The sequence below is a fragment of the Pinus tabuliformis genome, chromosome 3_2, assembly GCF_031772625.1.
Source record: "Pinus tabuliformis cultivar Carrire ecotype Pingquan chromosome 3_2, CPIR1, whole genome shotgun sequence".
NCBI classification, from domain to species: Eukaryota; Viridiplantae; Streptophyta; class Pinopsida; order Pinales; family Pinaceae; genus Pinus; species Pinus tabuliformis.
In genome coordinates this window covers 163,386,681-163,414,388 of record NC_142302.1, presented here as the reverse complement: position 1 = coordinate 163,414,388, position 27,708 = coordinate 163,386,681, and the positions used below count along the sequence as shown (strand labels likewise).

Below are 27,708 nucleotides of genomic sequence, written 5' to 3'. Positions count from 1 at the left end.
AAACCATGTGAAGTCCAGCCTTAAAAAGAAATTTGAAATGACATACTTAGGACACTTACATTATTTTCTCGGTCTTCAAGTCTTGCAATCCAAGGAGGGTATTTCCCTTTCCCAGTCCAAGTATGCCTGTGATATTCTACGCCATTTTCACATGGAAGACTGTAAGCCAGCCCCTTCTCCCTTTCAGTCTGGAGTCAAACTTTCAGTCACTTGTACTTCTCCTGAAGTTGATGCTACCTTATACCGTCAACTTGTAGGAAAACTTTTGTATCTAACCCATACTTGTCCTGACCTTTCCTTTGTTGTTGGCCTTGTTGCTCGGTTTATGCAAAACCCACGTGAAAGTCATTGGAAAGCAGCTAAAAGAATACTTCGTTATGTTCGAGGTACAATTCAGTTTGGGATTAATTACAGTGCCGAAGCAGCTCCTCTATTGGTTGGTTTCACTGATTCTGATTGGGCTGGTGACCCTGATGATCGGAAGTCTACTGCCGGTTATGTGTTCACTCTTGGTTCAAGACCTATTACATGGGCTTGCAAGAAACAAGCTGCCATTTCTCTTTCATCAGCAGAAGCAGAGTATCGTGGTGCCGTAGAAGCTAGTAAGGAAGCCTTGTGGCTTCGTCAGATCCTGTTAGAGTTTGGCTTTCAGCAGCAGCATCCGACTACACTTTGGTGTGATAATCAAAGTGCCATTCAACTATGCAAAAATCCAGTCCAACATCAGCGCAGCAAACACATTGAACTGCACATGCACTTCATCAGAAAGCTCATTCACGACCATGTTCTTGAAGTGCAATATTGTTCAACAGATGATCAAGTTGCAGACATCTTCACAAAGGCTCTCACAAAGGCGAAGTTCACTAAACTTCGATTTATGGTTGGAGTTCAGGAAGTTGTCACTAAGGGGGGATAGGCTCTAGTGCCTCCTTCCTTCTCCTATTGTGTCATATTTGTAAATCCTTCAATCCTATCCCAAGTTGTTCTTAAGGGGGGATGTTAGGATATTCCGACACATAGGAAATAGTTAAGTACAACTTGGTCTTGTATAGAGTTAGGTAAAGTTTGTTTCTTTACCGTTGTACATTTTGTAACTTACAATCCGACGGTCACGATATGTAGTGATCTGACGGTTCATTCTCTCCTCGGTATTACCGACACTTGATCCGTGGCTTGACACTCGATTGGTCCATGATTTCTATTTAAAGCGCATGGAGGGTCATTTGTAGGGTAATCCGTGCATGAGAGAAGCATATGTAAATTTTCATTCTTTTATTAATAAATTGCCTGAAGTGGCCGCATTGGCTCAGGCCGTGGACTGTTTCCCTCTTTGAGGGTTTTAACCACGTCAAAAATACTGGTGTATTGATCTGCGATCTGGTTGTGAGCGGTGTCCTTTGGTGTTCTGTCTGAGGAACTTACCCTGTAAATTCCTACAGTTCCATCTATAGGTTTGGGCAGCTTAACCTGTGTCCAGGTCCCCTTAGATGAACATATTGACACCCACAGGTGATGCGTTGAGAACCATGGGACTCCAGTCAATTATAGAGCATCATTCATATCTGTGGGCACCTTCAACACCCACAACGTTCCTGCATTTCCTTTATTATTCATGGGATGATGCACCTAGACAAATATGCCCCAGCCGGCTTAACAGTAATTACATGGTGTGCCAGTTGATCTAGGACCGAGATGAGGTTTGTCTCATACCTTGAGACATGGGAGGGCTAGCACCATCGTTAGTGCCCTCAACGTTGGATTAGAATCAAACTTATTCATCACTTGGAGACCCATGAGACCCAATTTTGTGCCCCAAACCCACATTTGGGGGCTATAGGATGATTTGCAGAGAAATTTAAGGGCCAACCCCCTAGACCTTGATTTTAGGAGCCTTCTACACTTGTCTTGGCACTAGAGAAACCCAACGGCCTACGGTAGCATGATGTCAACATTTTGGCCCTCTTGGTTGAGATTTCATTACGTTTCACATGAGCTACAAGGTCGGCTTGTGACCTTGTAGTTTTCCCATTATTTTATGATTGTGGTGCTTGTAGGCTAAAGTAGGAGTTAGTAGTACATGCATATATTAGAGATCATTCATTTGTGATCTCCCATTATCATCACACTTGGAATTTTGGCTTCATTGAGGAATTCATCCTCTCTAGATAAATCACACTTGCTTTCTTGTGGATGTTTTGGATCTATTGGATGCATTTTGACATTTAGAGCTTATTGTTGGATATTTCTTGGAGCTATTCTTTGGATAATGGATGGAATTCTTGCATGTTGTCTTGTAAGTACACTTTATTGTGGAAGAGTGAGGAAAAAATGGAGCTAGTCGGCGTTAGGGTTTCACCGTTTTGGTTTGCGGGAATAGGATCAGAGGCCAAGAACAGTTCCTTGGCGAGCTCGCATGGCGATTACGGAGATGAAACACTTGGCCTCTGGGGGGTTCACAGTGCTGGGTGGGCTTATGTTGAGACTTCTAATTTGCGAGGGCAACCAGGTTTCTGGAATGAAGGGTACCCGAAACATTCAGAGGAAGGAGAACAAGATCCTGCAGCAGCTTCCACCCTCGGGGCAACCAAAGGGAACGCAACCTATCACAAACAACTCATCATCCTTCACATACTTGTTGAAGATGGCATACCAACCCAAATGGATTGGTTGCATAGGGCTTGTTTGACAAAACCTGTGCGGATGGGATGGGAGACTTTGAGGAAGGCAGTGGCAGCATGGTTATCTGCAGACATAGTCTCTGCAACACACTGGTACAACACCCCGGGATCCCTGTGTTGTCACAACAAAAAATCTTGTCGCTGCCAGCGCGATCTCGAACGGAAAAGCTTCGATACGCCCAGTTTTGTAGGTCTACATATGCAACATACACACCCGCTCGCCATCTTAGATCTAGATGATCAAAAACTAGATCAAGGTCCATCGGGCACAAATACAATAGGCCCAGATATCAATAAGGACAAAAGCCCTCTGTACCAGGAGTTCCGTTCCAACATTTGCTCTCAAAAGACAGATACGAAGCAAGCACAAAGATTGGGTATCAATGGGGTGGCTCCTGATACAAACCTCTCCATCAATCACTCAAAACAGATCTCTTTGCAAAATGGGACATCTGAAGCAGATCGAATTTTCATCAACAAGATGGACATAGACTCCCCACATCTGGTTATAATCATTTCATTTTCAAATCTTTCTAAAAACCCCTGTCGGGATGTCTTTATTAGTTTGGGTGTATGCAACAGACAGCGTGATGCATTTGAAGCAAAACATCTCGCAAAATACTAGATACCCTGCGCAGCTGCAACATTTGATCTATGGGGGCAGATCATTGCAGGATAACCGGTTCCTGATGGATTACAATATCCTTCCAGCATCTTCCATAACCCTCAATCTGTGACTGAGAGGTGGTGTTGCGGCCTCTTGTAAAATTAAAAGTGGAGGAGGAGGGAATGGGAGAAGTACATCAAAAAGCATAGAATCAAAACAGAAGCAAATAAATGGAGGTCTCTCCTTCAAGAACATCCTACAGGGAAAAAACGCAGCTATAGCACCATCAAATCAAGCAGGTACTTCTCCCAGTCCATACATAGTTGAGCAACTGAACTACACTCCATAACTAAAAATAGACACTCCAGAAACAGATGAGCATTGTGCTACATTTGAATCACAAGACATTATATGTCGATTCAATTGTTTATGGCCAAAACCAACAGAGATTTTTCATTGGATCTTCACTAACTGGACAGTACATTGTGAAATTCACCTCTGCTCCAAAGGGTTCTTCATTGTAAATTTCCCATCATCAGATGCAAGAGACATTATCCTTCAGGAAGGACCATGGTTCTGGGGATCGACGGGCCTCTTCATCACACCTTGGTTTCCAGAATTTGATGCAAATACCATGGTCGTATCCAGAATGCCGGTATGGGTTCGATTGCACAATCTCCCTCTACATTTCTAGGACAATCGTGTCCTAGTAGGTATTGGGAACATCATTGGGAGATACATCAAAACAGATACCCAAAGATTGGAGGAAAAAGTCTTCACCTTCGCACGAATATGTGTGGAAGTAGATCTCAGTAAATGCTTATTGATCGCATACAACTGATTCACAGCTAGCGGCACTAGACACAAAGTTTAGATTATGAGAACACAGCCTTCAGGTGCCGAATATGCTGGCAAATAGGACACCTTCAAAATACATGTCCTGAAGCCAAGAAAGACACCCGAAGGAAGAAGACGACTGGGAAACAACCCAAAGGATGGCAATTCCCCCACCGGAGTCTGATGAGGAGGAGGACGAAGCAGGGGAAGATCCAACACCCAATGAGAACAATCAGACAACAAATGAACTAGAAATACAAGAGGATAACTCACAAGATCCAATTGAAACACAGAGTAATCTGGTACAATCAGCAAAGATACCAGAAACACTGGATACCGGTGGAAACAAACATCCACATACATCGGACACCTCAGATTTCGACAAGGGCAATGCAAGACCTGATGTTGGAAATCAGCTTGCTCTTGTCTCTTCGTCGTCGTCATAAGGGGAATGGCGTAAGGTAGAGAAAAAGAAAGGGAGAAAAGTCTAACTTTTCTCCTCATTTGTATATTAGTGGTTTTTTTTGTTTGAACTTTTGATCAGTGGTCATGGACTTGATGATGTGATGCACCTCACCATATGCATAATGTAATTTTGTTTTCATTAATAAAATTACAATTTTTTCCTAGGAAAAAGAAGTACACTTTATTGTTGAATATCTATTTTTCTATCTAATTCACGGAATTATTGATTCTAGGTCATGGCAAAATTATGCCCTAATTTGTTGAAAATTGATTGAATTACTATCTAGATGAATATTGCATACATTACTCATGTGTAACATGTGGTGAATAGTCCTGGTGGTGAACTCATTGAAGCTCTCCCATGAAAATCCAATTTGCAGTGAGTGGGTAAATGCTTGAAATTTGATTGCTATGGCATCAAATTTTGACCTCCTTGAAAACAAGTTTAGCTAACCTAAATCATCCTAGACTCCATTCTCCCAAGGAACAAGGCACTAATCCAACTTGTTGGTGATCAATCTTATCTTTTATCCATCTTTTCTCTCTCTTAATTTCAGTGCTTTCAAGGATAGACAGAGAGCTAGGGCTTGGTGCGAATTTCTTGGAAGGAAGGATTTTAGTGGTTGGAAAGCCTAAACATCAAGAGGTTAGGGTGTGCCACAAAACCTATCAATTTGGTGGGCATCCACTCAAATTTCATCCATAAATTCTCTTGCCCTAGGTGTTTTCTCTGAGAGGGAAACTCTAGTTTTCCTTCCCTCAACATAAGGACTTCATTGAAGGTTTCATGACCCATGGCTTAGCTAACATACATTACAAGAAACCTTTTCTCTTTGCCTTGACCTTGAGTTGCTCCAACACTCGTCTAATCTATCAAACCCTAAGTCTTGTGCTCTTGTTTCTAGAACTTTTCATAGAAAGCAAATTGCTTCCTTGTGAAACATTGAGCCTAAATTGTCTTTCTTGAAGACCTCCTAGTGAGATCATTTCATACTTTAATCCTAGAATACCCATTATAAGTTACCTCTTTATTACCTAGACACCTCCCATCGGTGAAAGTCTGTAAGGAGCAAGGGGTTTTGGCTGTGGTGACAGTGGGCCACTACCCATTGTTACTTCTTGGTATAGTTTACACCTTGTAGGGTTTCCCTCTCCAAGGCTTGCTACATTTTGTTGCAACACACCCAATGGTGCCATCTTGAAGAATCCTAAAATTTGGGTCAAAGTCAACCAACGTCCTAGGTCCTAGAGTGCTCTAGGACATGTGTCATCTAGTAGTGTTACTAGGAGGCTCCACACTCTCAACGCTTCACTTGTTTGGGCCAATGCACTTCTCTAAAGGGCTTGGGTACTTGTGGAGTGGGTGCCCAAGCCTAGGTTATTGAACCACCTAACAAGAACAACATGGATTCTAGTGAAAGCAACTAGTCATTAGGAACTAAGACCAATAATGCATCTAGTGGTGAAAGGAGGGGGAGGGATTCTTCTTAATCCTGAAGGAACAATTGTGGAAAAGTATGTTTGGGGTCTTAGTAGGAAATCCAACAATTAGGCTACGGTGTACGGACACTATTTGGGACTATCATTAGCCCAACATAGTGGGGTAAAAGACATTTTCATCTTGGGAGACTCCTTCCTAATTATCTAGCACTTAAGAACAAATACTTCTCCTAAGGATAATGTGTTAAGCTTGATGCTTCAACGCATCAAGGGTATCCTCCTTTTCTTTAATAGCTCCCCTTCTTTTCATGTTCTTAGAAGTCTCAACACTGATGCAAATCTCTTGGCCAATAAGGCTTGCCTATTGGAAGAAGGAAAAACTAAAATCAATGGCAATGTTGGATTTGCTATTATCCCCTAATGAAGATCGTGATATTATCTATATCCCCCTTTTTCATTTTTGTGCCTATCCTAAAGTTGTGCCCATGTATAATTTCTTCCTAATCCCACCCCTTCATCCCTTACTCCCCACACCAAAGCAATTTGAACTAAAATGGTGGATTATCTCTCCATGATTGTAATGGAGGCAATTTGTCGGCTCAATGTGGCGTACCAACAGAGTAGTATGCATGCAAACGTGTTGATCGTAATGACTCCCACGCAAACCAAGGCTAACCTTGGGCGAGATTAAATGTATCATCCGCGAAGTTTGTTAACTAGAGTGCCTCATTTATTTGCTCTAGCGAGGATTAGACTATTAATTCATTGGAGATCATGCCATATGCAAAAGGAGTCTTCTCAAGCAATTGGGTGATGATTGCTCTGTCTCAGGACCCTAGTAGACTTGAGGCCAAATGCAGTCTTGCATGGGATTTCTGGATGGTGAAGTGAATAAATTGGTAAGGGGCAACAATTCACTCTTCATTCCTACGGCGCAAAAAGAGTCTGAGCTCAGGCATCCTTAGCGAATCTGGTGTTGGAAAGCCTAGTCAGCAAGGGTGGCGTCCTATAGGTGGCGTAAGTGGGAGCTCAGGGATGAGCTTCGGCCTGTTGTTAATGTTCTCTCTCGAGGTGAGCTTTTCTCAGGGTAAACTCAGAGGTAACCATCTTAATTTTCTTCTCTATTCTATTGGGCGAATTAGGGACAATTTCAATAGGATTGGGGTCTCAGAGTACAATTTAGAAAAAGAAAGGGCAGTTTGTCTTTCCTTTCTTGTTTGCCTTTTTCCTTTTTCCTTTTTTGCTTGCTCCTACGAATTTGGCAGTTGGCCTTTGTGGCCATAGTCAACTGAGCACTGGTCAGTCTTGTGGTCGTGCGGTATATATCTCTTCAGAGCTTTTTTGGATTTGGGTCCCAAAGGAAATTAACATGGACGTGAGCTCACCTGATTCCTATTCTTCAGCCTAATCCATCTGCGAGCATTGCGGAAGGAGCATATTGAAATGAACTCAAAAATTTACAACTTGCATGTTATGCTCTACCAGCAAAGAGCCTTGGATTGCAACACGTTGGACATTATTAAAGCTCAACGACAGCGAATTTCTTGCATAGAGGACGAAGTTGAGGCTCTTCGAGGCATAATTATGGATCTTCAACTGCAAAATGCCAAGCCGCCCAGCCCAACAGAAGACCAGCATAGGGATATAGATCTTAATTGCTTGCGAATAGGCTTTTAGGATCACCTCTCATCTATCATTGATCCATTCAATTTCGTGATCCTTATTATAGTGGGTCTCCTCCCATAGGTGAAAGTCCGTAAAGAGTAGGGAGCCTTAGCCGAGATGACAATGTGCTATTGATCCAATGTTGCCCTTGACCTAGTGGTAGCCCTTGAAGGATCCCCTTTTAGGACCCCTGCTAGTTTGAGCAGTAACACATCACAAAGCCCACACAAACTCCATAGCTCCTCCTAAGACATGTACTCCTCTTGGTCCACTCCCCAAGCATCGCCAATCTAACTCGAAGCCTCCATCCAAGAATCGAAGTTAACCCATGCTATCTAGGGAAATAGCCTAGCACCCTCCTCCAAGGTGCACAACGCTGCTCCTTCTAACTAGGATGTTCTCCAAGCAAGTGCACCTCTCCATGTGGCCATTATGAAACACTACCCCCAAGCTATCAATAGAAATGTTTTAAAACTCAAACTCGAAAATCGGTCAAGGATCAACTTAGAGTCAGACTCGAACTGACCTGATTTAAATGACTAATTTAATAAAAAATACATAAAATATTTAAATTTTAATTGAAAAAAATAAAGATATTTTAATCGATTCCAAACCACTAGAGATGAAACATGCAAACTTTGCTCATTCACATACCATGTAAGGGTGAAATATCAAAATGGCACCAAGTGCAAAACATATCAGCATACAAAATACATAATCGATGAGGCTCTAAATGGCCTCTAAACTTTAAAATCTAGAAAACATGCTTCAAGCATCTCCTTTTGCATAGCCTTGTCTTCTTCAAATTTCACAAACTATTTTTACAATTCCAGTTTAATCTGTCCAATCTCCTCTAATGGGGCAACTTGGCTTCTTATATCAGCGAAGTTTCTTTCAGACTATGAACCTCCCTGCCCCATTTCGATGCATTTCTTGCAATATTTGGAAAGCATCTCCTTGTTACAACATCAACATGGATCCATGCAAGGTCTTTAACTCTTGGTGCTATGGTAAAATTCCAATCTGCAAATCCATATATGCAACATTCCAAACCCTGTCTTAAATTCTTAATGCAAAGTTCAAACTTCACACTTCATACTTCAAACTAGTGAGCTTGAACATACAAAACTTCGAAAACAATTTCAGATCTGTAATTTAATGAGAGAAAAAATTGGGGCAATTTTATCATTTAACTGTTAACATACCTGGGACAAATCACTGCTCTTCAACGCTGATCCAAAACTCCAAATGTTCACAAATGCTCAATAAGACAGGTGTGAGGTAATGCGTGTCGGGGGGATCTCTTTATAGGGTATTGGTAGGGTTTAAAAGTAATAATTTTTGTTTTGTTATTAAAGAAATTGAATTCTGCATGCTAAGTCTGCCACAGTGGGATCCAGTACCTACTCAGCCGAGTAGGGCCAGTTTGCTGTGGAACTGGCATAGTCATGCTTTGACTCGGCTAGTTCAGTACCAAACCAACCTTTCGAATCAAGCAACAAGCCGAGTTGGTATGGCTGCTGGTCAATTCAACCAAGTTGATCGAATCCAAGTTGGCTCAGACCAATTTTTAAAACTGTGGTCAACAGAACTACAACACCCTAGAGAAAAATTCCAAGCAAACACCCAACTAAGGTCAAGCAACCACTGAGCAAGCTATCTCCAATGTGAAAATCCATCATGGACCTTCTCCCATTTGCAAATCCATCTTGGATCATCCAAGAACTGACTATACACCATATACCCCAAATCTCATGAAACACCTTCAAAAATGGTGTAAACACTTTCAGAGTAACCCAAAAGCTAACACGCATATGAGTAAAATATGGTTCAAGCATTGAACATCAGTCATATCTAACCACAAGAAGTCTACGATCAAATCAATGTCACTGTTTAGTTTAGATAAGCTATCATTTGGTTGCAAATGCTTTCAAGTTATTTTATGGCCTGCAATTTGGAGAAAAGGTAGATAAAGATACAACCTTCTATAATCAGGTATTCCACATTCAGTACTTGTGCCTGCTCCTGTCAACACCACAAGCCTTCGACTGCACCCCTAATAAGAGAAAAATCGACATTAATATTAAAGTACGTTCATAACTAGTAAGTGTTGTGATAAAACAGAATTGTAATTACACTTGCATTAGATTAGTGTATACCCCGGTTAATATTGCCTGCGCATTGGGACGATATAACCCACTTAGTATGCCATAATTAAAGTCATTATGAAAAAAATATGCTCTGAAGCGTAGTAGTAATATCAGAAACATTAATGGCAGAATTTCCAGTAATTGAGAAAGACCTGTCTTGGACAAAATTATATAGGAGACCAAGATCTCGATCAGTTGGAGGAGCACTCTCAGGAACTAATTTCTTGTCTTTTAGGAATTTCCAGGGCGATTCTCTTAGATCTTCTGTTTTTGTGTCCGCTACAGTACTCATGCATGTTCTCAACACATGACCTCCAGTATATGGAAAGGAAAAGCCTCTATTACACATTTCTGAATGAAGGTGCCCATGCTTTTGGACTAAATTAAAATGCATCCAATGAAGACATTGCCCTATAAAACTCAAACATAAAAAGTCATCAGCCCTCACATTGGCCTGTAACGGTCATGCTGATAATTAGATGCCTTAAATTTTCTACGAGAAAATGCAACTAACCAGAAAAAATATGGTCTATTAAAAGAGATCTAGTTATCTGCATAGCGACCGTCCTGTGCGTTGTTCTTCTGAACTATTGTAAATTCTTGGACATCATCTAGATTACAAATTGCCTATCTACCCTAATCTCCTTATTTGAGAATAACCCTAAAACAACTTTATAGCATTGCATAGAAATCCTAACCAAAAGAGATCTGCTACATAAACATTTTGAACTTATCAAGTATCAGACTTTGTGCCTCTATAAACAAATGAAAGTAGCATGATGTTCAAAATCATTGATGAGCCATGAAAAGCAAGTGATAAAAACATGAATAAAATCACCTAGCAAAGTTTTGTTGCATTGCAGTCCTTCCAAAAATGCATATTTGCTCCTTCCTAGTGACTGCATATCAGGAAAACGGAAAACCAGAAAAGAGCAAGAAATCAGCATCTGGAAACATATGCATGTGCATGTACAAATACATGTAAAGTTCATATTTATCTGAAGAAAAAACACACAACGATTGAATAAAGAGTATGGAAAAGAAAAAAGTGGCAAAATATTTAACATTCATACAAGAATATGGTCCAAAATTAATCCAGTTCTGGTAGAGACGAGGATTTTCCCTCTGTGACTTTGCAGTCAGTTTTGGAGGGATCACAGGTACCTTCTCCAACTCTTCGAATAACGTCAACTGATCTACTCAAGATGTGGACAACTTCAATCCTTTTCTGCCGTGTTACCCTCTAAATCTGCATCTGTAAAATACTCAAGTCCAAACAAGGATGCAAAAGTAGGGAAACTTTCTAGAATCCCTAGCCATTGTCACCTCAGTAGGATTTCCCTTCACTTTAAGCTGGATCTCCTCAAGCAGAGGGGAGATCTCCTTATGTGAGATTGCTAAATTACCCTTTTATATTATTAAACAAACGAAATTTGGCAACTTGGTATTTATGATTTACAATGGATACTATGGTGGCGGATTCATGTAGATTAATGCCTAGTTCCTTGGGAAATGGAGTCAAAACACATTAAGCCTTGAAAAGCTTGATAACAGATAATAGTAAACCAAAGAAAATGCTTGGAAAATCAATCAGTCCCTATCATACAGTACTGCAAAATCATATTCCAGCCAGCATACCAAACTCATGAAGATACCCCAGTATTTTATTGCATTCTTGTTTCATCACATAAAATCAAGATCTGAAAAATGAAAGTAAGATAGCCTTTTATTAGAGAGAATAGCCAAGGTACATAACACAATTCAGATCTGAAATTAAAATCTTGAAGAGGACAGAGAGTCTATTTTCAAAGTTTCAAACCTCTGGTGCTGAAGACTAACCCTAGCGTTAGACATGGTCCACTATGATGTTTTAATGGTTCATCCCTAATGATGTTGATCTTACTTGATCTTGAGAGGTTTGTTCAGGTGGTATCCCACATGCAACAGAAATTGCTTCCAGGATGGCTTCTCTTTTTCCAGCACATACCAAAAGGATGCTTTGCCCTATTCTAAGAGCAGATGTGACCTTGTAGCCCCAATGTTGCCCCTCCAAAGACGTGCGTTGGGCCTTGAGCAGATTCCATGTGGTTCAACACCTCTTGATGTACCCCTATATGGCAAAACGCTAAGGCAGAAAGCTTGCGCGTTGGCTTACTTGATGATGTGCCCAAATGGACCCAGGACACCCCCAAGCTGGCCTTGACCCTGTTTGATGGATGTTGCCTTGTTCTAGAACCTAGATGAGGATGGATGTCACCGAGATGACTTGGGAGGGCTAGCACACCATGCCTAGATGCCAACACTTACCCCAAATGATGCCACATGATCCCTATGTTCCCTAAGAGGGTGACTTAAGCCTTTTGTGAATGACAACATGGTGGAGGAGATGCCTTTTGGAGATGTACACATGCACCTAGATGATTTCTTAGAGTACGGAGCACTCATGGACTATTTCATCACTTGCTTAATGGAGATTGATCATTGTTGGAGGACGATGTCATGGTGGAGAGTTTTTATTCACACATATGTGGGTTGTTTTGGCATGATTATTATTTTTTTGAGCTACCTCAAGGTCGGCTCATGACCGTTGACCTAGTTGAATGCTTCAAAAAAAGTTTTTAGGGCTTTTCTTTGTAATATCCCAAATGGGATATCTGACTAATTTTGCAGAAATTTAACCCAACCAGAATTTCTCCATAAAATTACCATTCACTTAATAGAAGATTGTCATGTAAAATATAACTAATAGAATGCATGCAATTCAATAATACAATGAGCAGAAATAATCTCAGCTTTTATTATAATAGAAAACTGGGGTTTACATGTTGATACAACAAAATAGCTAAGATGGAAAACTGACCTCAAGAATCTGCCCAATATTGTGCTCACCCTCCAAAACTGAACTGAAATGCCATTGCTAAGCTCTCCCGTGAATTCAGGAAGAATTCACCACGAGGAGATGGGTACTCGCCTAATCCCACTGAATCACCCGAGAGTTGTCGTCCTGGGGCTACCAATGGAGTAGAGAATCAGGTTCTCAAACCTCTCATACAAGAAGAAATATCAAATCCAAGATGTCCTCTAATGGCCTCCTTTTTTTATAAATCTGATGGACCCCTCTAAAACCTCCTATTTTATTATTATTTTAATCATGGAGCACTTTTCCCTCTTTTTATTTCAATTAAAATATTCCTTTTAATGTGGGAAAAGGGAAAATTGGCCACCATGACCCCTCAGGTCACTGAAAATCAATTCTGACCATCTCATCTTGTAGATCTTCTAGTTCTGGTTCCAATGTGTAATGTCCCAAATGCAGAAAATTTGGAACAGGCACTTCAAATAAAACTAATCATGCGTTTTAACAAAAGATTGCCATGTAAAATTAAGCAAAGAAAGCATTGCAATCCCATAACACCATGAACAGAAAAATACTCAGCTTTATTATATTAGATAAACCAGGGTTTTACATGCACATACAACCCATACAGTTGAGATAATCTGGCCTCAAACAAATCTACAACAATGCCACAAATCGGCCTCCAAACAACTGAAAAACAATACATGGCAACCCAAAATGTGTGGTCTAAAATGCGGATGCAAATTAGAGTTTAATTTAATGTAAACCCGGGAAGGTAAACTTAGAAGTGCTTATCTAAAATATATAGATCTAGAAAGATTCCTAATTTGTCCAAGATCTTAAAGTCCCCTTACAGGAACATATTCATTAAGATCTCTTTCAATAACTAATCAAGCCTAGATCTAACAATTGTTTGAGATCTATGATTCTCTTACAAGAACATATTCTACAAGATCTCTTCCAAAATTAGATCATCTAATTAGAAATTAAAAGCTGAAATGAAATAAACCTAGATCTAATAATTGTATGAGATCTTACGGTTCTCTTACAAGAACACCTTCAAATAAGATTCTTCCAATATTAGAACATTTAACAAAACTTGAAAGCTGAAATCAAACAAAAACATAAAATAAATTATGAACAAATAAGCCCCTCCATAACTCCACAAGCACACCACTTCAATGGAGACTCAGATGTAGAAGCAAAATTGAAGTATGATCCTTTATTTCAAAATTCTAAGATTACAAAAACTTCCAGATTACAAATGGAGGAGATTGTACTCCTATTTATACAATGGGATGAGTAACAAACTCATAATGATCATCCACTAATCTACTTTCCCATTATTACAAAATATGATCCCACAAATCTCTCAAGCATTTTTAACTACTTTCCCATTATTACAAAATATGATCCCTTTGAATCCTGCATAAATCTCTCACATATCTTGGATAAGATATGCCAACCAAATCCTCCATGATCTTCTCCTTAGGAATTGGATAAGATATGCCAACCAAATCCTCCATGATTTTCTCCTTAGGAATTGGATAAGATATGCCAACCAAATCCTCCATGATTTTCTCCTTAGGAATAGGCTTGCATAATTATCTTCTTAATATGGTGGAGGAGATATTAATTCTTCACATATTTCCTACACATCACAAAACTCACATATTCTTGAGATATATATAAAAATATGTATATTTTCTAATATTTAATCATAAATTCACTTGTAATACAAAAATGAATAAAATGGAAAATAAGAAGGTGAAACCCAAATGTATGTATGAAAATGATATGATAAAAGGTTAATGGGATGATGAAACGTAAGGAATAGTGAAGAAAAAGGTGGATGAAAATATGACATTTATGATCCCAACAAACCCTCAATGGATTCACCCAGGGAAGAGATGGGTGCTCACCCACTCTCACTGAATCACCCGAGGGTTTCCGTCCTGGGGCTACTGCTGGAGTAGAGAACTGGGTTCTCAACCTCACATACAAGAAACAATGTCAAAACCAAGATGTCCTCCAATGGTCTCCTCCTCCTCTTTTATAGATTTGATGGACTCCTCTAGAACCTTCTATTTTATTATTATTTTAATCATGGAGCACTTTTCCCTCTTTATTTCAATTAAAATATTCCTTTTACTGTGGGAAAATGGTAAATTGGCCATCTTGTCTCCCCATGTCACTGAAACTCTCATCTAACCATCCCATCATGTGGATCTTCTTGTTCCGATTCCAACGAGCTATTACACTAAGGTGTTATGTCACATATTCCTCCCAGAATGCCACCTTAAGCGTAATTAATTGAGTCAAGCCCAGTAATAACTCAGTTTTCTGAAAGTTGTTGGAATGCGCAGGAACAAAAGGCAAATTGTGCGGATTATGGAATATACCAAGCAAATGTCGTTGGACCTCATAGAAACTCCTAAAAACTCCATCAAGACCCTTGATGACATAACCTGCTCCATGGACATGGCCATCCCCTGCCCTAGAAAGCCACCATGGTTGTACTATGAAGAAGAATAAAATTGGGGACATGACAGTCCTCCCGCCCCAAGATTTCTTGCCCTCAAGCAATCCAAACCTGTGGACCAATCTAGTCGCCAAACGCAATTGAGACCCAATGCCTAGTTCCCATACGAACCACTGGTCCACGTCACGCCTCCAAGCTATCTAAACATAACTGGATCCTCCAACACCTGGATGCCATGTCCATCTCTGACTCAACCTGCTACTAGTAGATCCACCTGGTTCCTAATGGCACCAAGACGGAGCATCAATGCTCCCTAACTCCTGTTGTGCTATAGCTTCGATTGTGAATGTTGCCCCACCAACTGCGTACCAGCTCATCACTTCTCTCCAATCCAACTCTTGGCCTAAACCAAGGTGAATCTCATCATGTTGATGCTATGCTGAGACATTGATGAGTGGCCAGCCTACATCCTGCTGCCAACTCAAGCATGTAACATCCCTCACCTCTAAGGGTTCCTGCAATACAATGCCTCTGACTAAAAATGATACTCCATCAGTAGGGTACCAGCTCATGATCTCTCATCAATCCAATGCATGGATTCCTGTGCAAGCTACTATGTTGATATTGATCCATGCTTAACTCCTGATGCTCCACCTGGACAATCAAAACATGTCCAAGAAATCCTGCCTCTCTCCCTCTAATGGGAAAAAGCGGGCAAACTGTGTTGCAAGCCCTGTCTATGAACTCTTGGAGAGGGTTGATGCATGAATATGTTGCAGCTTTGCTAGCTGCCACTATATATGTTTGCACCTCATCAATTGGTAGACCTAAAGATGGATGCAGCAACCATCTCCAACAACTCTTACCGCCTACTAGCCTCTTGCAAAACTACCCTGTCAACCTCCAACACCTCCTGAGGACAAATGTTTGCAAATACTACCTCCCTGGAGGTTGCCTGCACATCTATCTGCTCCACTCCAATGACTGGCCCCACGGGTGTCTGCTCATCCTCCACCATGGGCTCAACATGAGCCACTAGCTGACTAACCAAAAATGACCCATATTGCACACTGTGTGTATCAACTCTCATGCTCCTCTATGTGCTCTTTATACTGAATCATCCATCGCTCATCTGCTCCCGATCTCCTTCCCTCATGAGAACAATCAACCGCTCATCATACTCCTTTGCCACACATGGATGCATATCTGGGCTACTGTCATCAACTCCATATGACTGCTCGTGCTCCTCGGAGGTACCATCGTATGAACCCATGGACTTGTCCAAGGAAGAGTCCTCATCCTGACAGACATAAAGAATATCTCCCTGCTCTACCATTGTCATCTCCTCAGTGTCACTCAAGCATGAGTGGTCAGGTCCCTTGCAGACAAAGCAAAGTCCCTTCCTCATCTCATTCTTGTTGTGCGATCCCCCAATCTTGAGTTGCTCCTCCCTGGTCAACTGCCTCCTCAACAGCCCAATGTTCTGCTCAACCAACCTCTCGACTAGCACATAAGCAGCAGGTGAGACCAACTTCTTTCTCCTCCAAATAGACAACAATCGAAACTGCAACTCCCGACAAATGGCATCACGGCCTCTCATACATGATGAGAAGATGGACTGCATGTGTGCTATGACTCTATCAGGATGATGTTTCCCAATGCCGAAGAAGAATTGAAACATCTGTAGGATCAAACCGTCACACTTCAGATCAAACATGATCTCACAAGTCTTAGTCATGGCCATGTCTTCTAGAATATCAAGCTTCTTTCCAAAGGTAGAACATGCACTGTTGTCCAAGTCCTGGAAAGTATCTACCATCAGCTTGAAGACTTTCCTCATGACATCATCATTGTAAGGAGCTATAGGAGTGGTTAGTCTCATGATGTTACTGAGACAAGATGAAACTGGAAGTCTAACCCCTTCACAAGGTTCCTCCACGAACTTGTGTTGCATGAGAACAAGCATAGCTGGTTTTAGAGCTTGAATTAGTCTCTTCCCTTCTAACTGGCTCACTTTGGAAAGGAGGGCATCTAGTTCATCAAGCTTGAAGAGAACTTTCCATGTGACCCTCATGTTTCAAATTTGTCCCAAGAGCATAAATCTTGTGTCCTATTTCCTGCCCCTCCTGTATGTCTCTTGGTTGTTCTTTCTGAAGAATGACATAGTGTTGGAAATAATACTGAGAGGGGGGGGGGTGAATCAGTATTATCAAATCAATATAGCTTTTTCATTTCCATGCTCAGATTCATATACGCTACTTCAGTTAAGGATACCCGCGTATATACGCAACTGTGTTTAATGCAACTAGCGTATATCCTGTAAACTTATGATTTAATTAGTTGATCTTCAATGAGTGCATCAGAACATTATTAACCATATTAACAGTAAACAGGTGCAGTAAAACAGAACAGATCATCACACATAAGGAGCACACATGAACACCATGATATAAGGTGGAAACCCAATGTGGGTGAAAACCACCTGCTGCAATTCGTCTCTATCTTCCTTTAATAAGAAACTTCTTTTTACAATAGTACTAGTGCAGTCTTATACCAGTACGCAGGCTTCTACCTGCAGAAGGCTACAACCTTCTCTCGTTCTCCAAACTCTCCTGGAAGGGAGCTACAACCCCCTTAGCTCTTGTACTAGCTGAAGTACTAGTACGTAGGTGCTGGCCTACAGAAGACTACAACCTTCTCTTTTCTTCCAAGGACCACGTTTCATAAATTTTCATACTGGATCCATAAATACAAAACAATCACTACTGCAATACAATCATCAACTTATACCTGCATCATCAATCTCTAAATCACCCAATACTGAATCACTGAAACCCTGTCATCAAAACACAGTTACCAGAACACAGACCAGAGCCCAGAACTCTGCAACAACCACTAGAACCAAACAGCAACCTGAAACATCAAATCTCATAATGCATACACTACTTGACTATATCAAAACCGCGTGTATACGCACTTTCACCAGAGAGAACCCACGTACAGATCTAAAGATAATTACTTATACCTTCGCTGCCATTTCCAACTTGATTCAGATCGAGCCAAGCATCACAAACCCATAACCAGCATACTGGATCTCCACACTTCATCAGACACTCATTACTTCCACACCCCTTGGCCTAATGATCTTCTCCTTATATAGGTTTATGCTTCTCTCAATACCATGGTCCAAAACCATGTAGAACCAATACCTAGGGTCAACACTTCGGACCAAATACCACAGACCAATACCAAAATACCATGGACCAAATACCACGGACCAATACTTAGTTTTCCAACATGTACGCGCCTTTCCTTCTGTGAACCTGCGTGTGTACGCATACGCACCTTTTGTTCTTCTCACCCGCGTGTATACGCGCTTTCATCAAGGTTAACCTGCGTATATCTCTCTCTTGACCTGTTGTACTAAGATCTGTCCTCTGATTGAGTTGCCATCACCTGTATCATACCTCTGAGTGAGTTGCCATCAAGGACAACACTTGTATCATAATGCCAACAATCTCCCCCTTTGGACTTGATGGCAACCACCACACCAAGTCACTCTCCCCCTTTGACATCAAGGGCAAAGGGCAAACCAAGAAGTTCTCTCCCTCTGCTATCCATACTCCCCCTGAGTACCTGTTGAAATCTCTGATTGGGCTCCCCCTTTGTATATGCCAAGATGTACCAATCCATCCATGCTCCCCCTGAGCACATGCAAGGTCTTTATAACAAAGACCAGCAATCCATTCAAGACCATGATAGTCATTAGCCACTATCATACATCATATATGATCTGCACCATAAGCATCAGCATCCAAACCTGCAATACCATTCCTTTGATCAAACAGCAAGATGTATCATTTAGCCTCATAAGCTTCATCACCAAAGACTTCTAACCATAATGCCAACAATGCATTATTTGAAGTATATGCTCCCCCTAAGCCTGTGCCAACCATCATATACCATGACCAAACCATTTCCTGAGTCTGTTCTGCTGCCTTTTTCTTTTGAGCTCCATATACGCGACTCTGTTGCCTCTAGATCACGTATATATGCGACTTATCTTCATTATATCAGCGTATGCAAAATGGAATACTGAAGGTCTTCACTTTCAGTTTCCCCTGTGTCTGTTATGTCAGCTAACTGAGTTATGTCACACCTTTCTGTCTCTAATTCTGTCTTCTTCAATACCTGGAGTTGTGATGATGTATAATCCTCTTGCTTTGGAGTTTGAATTTTGCTCCTGCATTCCCTTGCTTTATGTCCAAACTTGTTACATGCATAACATCTTACATGATTTATGTTCCTTCTATTGCAATCAATTGCTTTGTGGCCAAACATATTGCAAGAAAAACAATATCCTTTGAAGTACCTGGAATGTGATGATCTTGTGTGATGGTCTTGAACCATTCTACTTCTGCATCTGGCTGCAACATGTCCAAGATTATGACATACATAACATTCAACATTATTCAATGGAGGAAATAATCGTCTATCACGTCCATAGTTAGGAGTAAAGGATTTTCTTTGAGGAATTTCTTTCCTTGGCTGTTGATGAGGTTGTCCTCTCATCTCCTTGTTGAGCATTTCAAAACTCTCATTAGAGTTCCTTGCCTCACCTTGTGAGCTAGATTCACCTTCAACTGATTCATAAAAGCCAAGACCAGTTTTGATAGTAGGGGATCTTTGACTACCAAGAATGTCATCCAAAATCTTAGTACTATCTTGAAATCGTAACAGTTTATCCTTTTCTTCTAATTTATTTTTCAAGATATTTACCTCAACCTGATGTTGTTCTTCCTTTTCCAAATATTGCTTCCTTATGTTTTCCTCAGCTTTTCGTCCTTCTTCCACTTGTTGCCTTAATTCGATCACTTCATGTTCTTGTTCTTCAAGAGCTTCTCTATTATGCTTCTTTGATTCTTTAAGATCTTCCTTTAGAGAGAGGATCTTCGATTCAAGTCTCTGAATTGTTATGCTCTGATCTTTTACTACATCCTGCAATTGCTCCCTTATTCTGGTTACTGACTCCAGTTGTTCTTTTAATCCGGTAACTTCTTCTGTTTCTGCGTCCTTCTTTTCATATGCTTGAGAAGTCTAATGTCTTCATCACTTTTGGATGAGTCATTACTTTTAACATGGGTATAATAACTTCTATTACCTTCTTCAGACATATTTCCTTTGTTATGAGGGCATCTAGCCGTGTAGTGACCAACTCCACCACATGAAAAGCATTTGAAAGGTAGCTTGCCTTTGAACCTTCCAGATCCCCGTTCAAGATTCTTGACAAAATTTACCTTATCTTCTCCTTCTGAACTATATCCTGATTCATTTGTTGATACTTCAAGTGCGGCTTCTCTCATATTTGATGGTCCTCCTTTTCTCATCTCATAAGCAGTTAAGATTCTGTGAAGCTGTGACATAGTGATTTTCTGCAGATCCTCCTTTTCTTCTATGGCAGAAACTTTGGAATCAAATTTAGCAGATAGGGATCTTAAAACCTTTTCAACTAAGACAACTTCCTTAAATTGTTCACCCAGATTCCTCATACAATTGACAATCTCATCTATACGCAGAAAGTAATTAGCTACGCTTTCATTACTATGCATTTTAAGATTTTCATACCGTATTCTGAGAGTTTGAAGCTTTGCTCGTTTTACCTGTTCATCTCCTTCGTAGCTTAGAATGATTTTGTCCCAAATTTCTTTGGCTGATTTGAAATGCATGACCTTCATAAATTCTGATTGTGACAAACTTCCCAATAAGACAGTAACAGCTTTGGCATTGAGTTCATATTGCTTTCTCTCTACTGTATCTATAGGAATTGCTGATGGATATGTGTATCCTCCTTCCACGATTCCCCAAACATCCGTTCCAAGCGATTGTAGATATGTTGTGGTTCTTATCTTCCAGTGGACAAAGTTGCTCCCATCAAAGATTGGTGGTCTGATGGCTGCCTCTCTTTCTTGATTACTCATTCTGATGGATCTTTCCTTCAAGCGATCAAGCTTCTTCTAAAGGACCTGCTCTGATACCAATTGTTGGAAATAATACTGAGAGGGGGGGGTGAATCAGTATTATCAAATCAATATAAATTTTTCATTTCCATACTCAGATTCATATACGCTACTTCAGTTAAGGATACCCGCGTATATACGCAATTGTGTTTAATGCAACTAGCGTATATCCTGTAAACTTATGATTCAATTAGTTGATCTTCAATGAGTGCATCAGAACATTATTAACCATATTAACAGTAAACAGGTGCAATAAAACAGAACAGATCATCACACATAAGGAGCACACATGAACACCATGATATAAGGTGGAAACCCAATGTGGGTGAAAACCACCTGCTGCAATTCGTCTCTATCTTCCTTTAATAAGAAACTTCTTTTTACAATAGTACTGATGCAGTCTTATACCAGTACGCGGGCTTCTACCTGCAGAAGGCTACAACCTTCTCTCGTTCTCCAAACTCTCCTGGAAGGGAGCTACAACCCCCTTAGCTCTTGTACTAGCTGAAGTACTAGTACGTAGGTGCTGGCCTACAGAAGACTACAACCTTCTCTTTTCTTCCAGGGACCACATTTCATAAATTTTCATACTCGATCCATAAATACAAAACAATCACTACTGCAATACAATCATCAACTTATACCTACGTCATCAATCTCTAAATCACCCAATACTAAATCACTGAAACCCTGTCATCAAAACACAGTTACCAGAACACAGACCAGAGCCCAGAACTCTGCAACAACCACTAGAACCAAACAGCAACCTGAAACATCAAATCTCATAATGCATACGCTACTTGACTATATCAAAACCGCGTGTATACGCGCTTTCACAAGAGAGAACCCGCGTACAGATCTAAAGATAATTACTTATACCTTCGCTGCCATTTCCAACTTGATTCAGATCGAGCCAAGCATCACAAACCCATAACCAGCGTACTGGATCTCCACACTTCATCAGACACTCATTACTTCCACACCCCTTGGCCTAATGATCTTCTCCTTATATAGGTTTAGGCTTCTCTCAATACCATGGTCCAAAACCATGTAGAACCAATACCTGGGGTCAACACTTCGAACCAAATACCACGGACCAATACCGAAATACCATGGACCAAATACCACGGACCAATACTTAGTTTTCCAACATGTACGCGCCTTTCCTTCTATGAACCTGCGTGTGTACGCATACGCGCCATTTGTTCTTCTCCCCGCGTGTATACGCGCTTTCATCAAGGTTAACCTACGTATATCTCTCTCTTGACCTGTTGTACTAAGATCTGTCCTCTGATTGAGTTGCCATCACCTGTATCATACCTATGAGTGAGTTGCCATCAAGGACAACACTTGTATCATAATGCCAACACATAGAGCCCCTTTGAGAAGGGTTTGTTGATTTCTGTTGTTGGTTTATGAAGGAAGTTTATAAAGGTTTGATCCATGTCTAACTCAACGTGTCAAGTACATCAAACTGAATTTATCTTAACACATAGGCCTCTCACATGGCATAACAGAAGTACACAATAGTGACCAGCTGTCTCAAAAACATCTCACATTCAACTCAACAATATAATTGTCATATCTCAACAAGCTACTCAACCCTCAGCAAACAACAACAAGCACAACATACCAATGACAATATAGGGTTGCTTTAGCAACCTACAACAATATTCTAACCCAATACCCTAGCAAACATACACTCAGATTCAAAGACAACAACTGATTTGACATTCACTTGTTTCAGAACAATTTTATCCTTAAAATGTGATATACAGTTGTAAGGAAATGGGTGTCAGACCTCATGCAAATCATTGTTTAATTTACTAAACCCGGAAATAGCAGGCATATATAAATATCAGTCCATAATGAGTAAAGTATGTCATTCAAGGTAAGCAGAGGAACCTGTTTTCTTTCAGCAACCCAATGTGCCTCCAAACTGTGAGCAAATGCATCAGCAAAGTAGGTCACCCTTCAATGCAGGTGGTATAAGCATCAACCTCAACCAACAAGGATATCACGTCTTCTAAAATAACACGTCAATGACCGACTTGAATTTCAACAGAGCATTTTTGTGTGCATGAAACATTTATGCATACACACCTTCCAGAATTAGCTCACGCACAAGTTACTAGGTCAATGCTCGCTAGGTTAATTATATAAACAGTAGAAGTACGTGTCCTTAATCTGAGAAGTAAGCTCTTGAGCCCCTCTTACGATGCTCACAACCTATCAAAATTAACGTCATACAGCCAACAACATAAGGAGAAGTCACATCCAATATACTTGTCCCGTCCAATAGTGAGGATCCTGAATCATGCCAGCCGAAGGAACAATCCCATTTGATTTGATCAAACATCAACAACGTCGAACACAAATCGATTCAACTCCCTTTTCTATAATGTTGATCGTTGCTGAAACCTTTCAAACTTGTTCCAGTATTATGATTTATCAGCTTCTGATAACGCCGTCTTGAAGTTAGAAGCAGCTATTCGGTGCAAAGGAATTGTGAGTCTGCTTGTTTAATGTATACGCACAGCAACAGAAATGATTAACCTCTTTATCGTGGTGTTGAATTGACCTATGTTCTTGTCTCTTCAGCTCTCGACCTACTGTGGTGGGAATGTTATGGCTCCCTGAAAGGTGGAATTCGGCCCGAAATTTCTGAGCAATTGGTGGTAATGTTGCAGCCAACTCATATGCTTGGCCCGTCACACGTTTGTTCCACAGTGTTCGACGCGCCCAAATTTTCCCTGCTCCATGATGTCACTGTCGGCCTGGGATCCACCCCATGCACTTGGATCCTTACATAATGTCGACAACGTCAATAATTTGGCCCAGCCAACACGATCCTTGCTTTTACGAATACGTGGAGTGACGAATGTTGTCGGCTGTCACAGGTAAATCATGGCGTCCTTTCTCCGCGACGACCGCTTGGCTCCACCAATAGTAGATACACAACTCCTCCACTAGTTTAAACGCGTGCCCCTTAATCATGCCATAATTCCTGCAGTCATCATGGCAATGAAGAAATCTGCCCTCGACCTCTACTTCTTTCTCCAAATTCGTTTCCTACTGCAGCTCCTAGAAATGAAATTGGCATGTTAGTCCACAACTGACGCACCATCCACAAAATAATTCGCGGTCCTCTACTTCTTAAATCGAATCACCCCTAACATCGTGCCGACGTTCAATAATCAACCCGCAGACTTAGAGCCACCCATGTAACCAGCTATTAATGTGAGAATTTGACCCACGAATTGCATACAACCCGGATTTTCCAGTTTCTGCGTATGGGCATATGATATTGCGTGCACCCATTTAGCAATACGACCAGACCTTTTTTTCCCTGCTACACAAGAAATTGGTTGTCGACTCCTTTACGAGTTCGACAATTCAGCTTCGGCTTTGAAAAGATGATTCGGACTTACGAGATACGCATGCCTAGACTAACCATGAAATACATCTTGGCTTATGAACAATACGTCCCATGGAAAATTTCCAGGCAATGCCAAAGCATTTGGCTTTAAAATAATCGGGCCCCGCTTTAAGAAAAATAATATACTAGATTTTGGCCATAAATAGAATTCAATAACTCAAAGATAATTCGATCCAAGAGAATGAATAAGGACCCGAAAGCCACTCAATCTTTGGCAAAATAATATTAGATTTGGCACCTGAGATAATCTCAAACCCTTAAATAGTTGCAACCAAGAACTGAAAACCTGCGGGCTTAGCCAAGTTTGAAGCTCTGATACCATTGAATGTCCCAAATGCAGAAAATTCGAAATAGGCACTTCAAATAAAATTAATTATGCATTTAACAGAAGATTGCCATGTAAAATTAAGCAAAGAAAGCATCGCAATCCCATAACACCATGAACAAAAAAATACTCAGCTTTATTATATTAGATAAACCAGGGTTTTACATGCACATACAACCCATACAGTTGAGATAATTTGGCCTCAAACAAATCTACAACAATGCCATAAATCGGCCTCCAAACAACTGAAAAACAATACACAGCAACCTGTGAACCCTCAATGGATTCACCCAGGGAAGAGATGGGTGCTCGCCCACTCTCACTAAATCACTCGAGGGTTTCCGTCCTGGGGCTATTGTTGGAGTAGAGAACTGGGTTCTCAACCTCACATTCAAGAAACAATGTCAAAACCTAGATGTCCTCCTATGGTCTCCTCTTTTATAGATTTGAAGGACTCCTCTAGAACCTTCTATTTTATTATTATTTTAATCATGGAGCACTTTTCCCTCTTTATTTCAATTAAAATATTCCTTTTAATGTGGGAAAATGGTAAATTGGCCATCATGTCTCCCCAGGTCACTGAAACTCTCATCTAACTCTCTCATCATGTAGATTTTTTCGTTCCGGTTCCAACGAGCTATTACACTAAGGTGTTATGTCACGTATTCCTCCCAGAATGCCACCTTAAGCGTAATTAATTGAGTCAAGCTCACTAATAACTCAGTTTTTTGAAAGTTGTTGGAATGCGAATGTTGTTGGACCTCGTAGAAACTCCTCATCTCCATCGGGACCCCTGATGACATAACCAACTCCACGAAACTAGCAATCCCCTGCCCTGGAAATCCACCCAGTTGTACTCTGAAGAAAAATAAAAATAGGGACACAACAGTTTATTACATAAAATGTTTTGTCAAGTATTCCTCTCGAAATGCCACCTCAAGCATAATTAATTTAGGCCCAATAATAACCTTGTTTTTCAAAAGTTGTCGAAATGCAACGGAACGAAAGGCAGGTTGTGCAGATGATGGAACAAACCAAGCGAATGCCATTGGATCCCATAGCAACTCCTCAAAACCCCATGAAACATCTCCAAAATCCCCTGGGCCCGTTGATGAAGTAAACCTGCACCTGTGACCTGTCTACCTCCAATCCTAAATTTCCATCCTAACCATGCCATGAGGAACACTAAAAAAAGGAACATCACAAATCCTCCCGCCCCAAGATTGCTTGCCCTCAAGCAATCCAAACCTGTAGAACAATCTGGTGGCCCAATGCAACTGAGACCCAATGCCCAGATCCCATACGAACAATTTGATGATGCTTTGCCTCTGTGTCAACCCACCATGAACGAACCCCTCAATGCCCGGATCGCAAACTAATCTTTAACTGAACCTATCATCAACAAATCCTCCTAGATCTCAATGCCACCTATTGCACTCAAATTGTCAAAGTTCCAAGGAAGCAGAAGTGCTAACTTTTTTCAACAAGGATTGAAACACATATCAGCAATCTGTGTGTCATGGTCATCCCATTCCGCAAGTTATATATTGTAAATGATCTTAATAAAACCTTGAGTCTATGTAACAACTTGGGTAAGCCTATAATTTGATGACAAATTCCATCCTAGAAGGTTTTTTAACCTCACTATTTCCTGTGTTTTTCGACACAACTAATCAGAAGAGTTTCTTCCCTCCACCTTAAACCCCCAAAGCTAGGGTGAAATTTATTGTCAAATTATAAGGTGAGTCCTAGTGTTTTTAGTCTAGTTTGATGTAAAAGTGGTTTGGGAATAATTTAAGCTAACTGGTTAAATTATTTTATTACAAATCACTTGGTTTACTAGATCATAATGTATCGCAGATGGATTATGTGTCTTAAGGGTCTAAGCCAAATGTGTATTCCCTCTTTGAGTCTTATAAATGAAAAAATCATATGTATTAGACTCTGAAACTGAATTCGTCCAAAATAGGCGATGTGTCTGAATCCTACGAATCGAACACGATTCGATGGGATTCGAATCCCAAAAATGGGACACGACGTGTCCTAACGGGACACGATCGAATCTCGGTCGTGTCCCGTTAGGACACATCGTGTCCCGATTTTGGGATTCGAATCCCAAAAAAGTGAAACCCGCGGTTTAAAACAACGTTGTTCTTTTCATTATTTACCATTTCTCTCATTCATTTTTGCAAACATTGAGTTGTGGGCAAGGAGCTAAGGGTTTGGAGCATTCGGCAAGGAGATTCAAGCACCAGGTAAGTGCATTTCATCTCTATTTTTTTGCATTTCTATTACAGCAGTTTGTATATGCATTTCTTTTACAAATTTGTGCATGTTTTGTTTTTTTTTTTTTACAGTATTCATGGCTCAATCAAGGGCAGCAGGTAGGGGGCAAAGGAAGGGGAAGAATGTCCCCATTGGAGATGCCCCTCCTCCCCCAATATCATCAGAGTCTGCTGCAAGTAATGTTGAGGGAAGACTTCCTCCTAAAGACAACATTGAGAAATATCCCTTGTGGAAATATGTCACAAGAGAGGATGGGACAAGCACCAAGGGGAAGGGAGGAGGCAATGTGCATTGGAGATGCAACTTTTGCCACAGTTCTTTCACAAACACATATTACTGTGTGAAAGGCCATTTGTTGGCTTTACCAAGTTGTGGAGTTGAAGCTTGTAAAGTTGTGGAGTTGGAGCTTGTAAAGTTGTTCCTTTACAAAAGAGGAAAGAAATGAAAAAAGAGTTCATTG

The 27,708-nt window shown here is 40.6% G+C and overlaps 1 protein-coding gene across 2 annotated transcripts in view; it reads right to left on the bottom strand.

Moving 5' to 3' along the window:
* LOC149180310 (NAD-dependent protein deacylase SRT2-like) overlaps positions 1-27,708 on the bottom strand; it is a 278,802-nt gene that overhangs the window by 228,023 nt on the left and 23,071 nt on the right. The window contains exons 2-4 of one of the 2 annotated variants that reach the window (XM_089416014.1): positions 10,681-10,741; positions 9,995-10,253; positions 9,675-9,740 (exon numbers count right to left, since the gene is read on the bottom strand). In XM_089416014.1, coding sequence (XP_089272140.1) covers positions 9,675-9,740; positions 9,995-10,253; positions 10,681-10,741 — 386 coding nt within the window. Of the gene's footprint in view, positions 1-9,674; positions 9,749-9,994; positions 10,254-10,680; positions 10,742-27,708 lie in introns of both variants that reach the window. The other variant, XM_089416015.1, reaches the window with a different exon arrangement.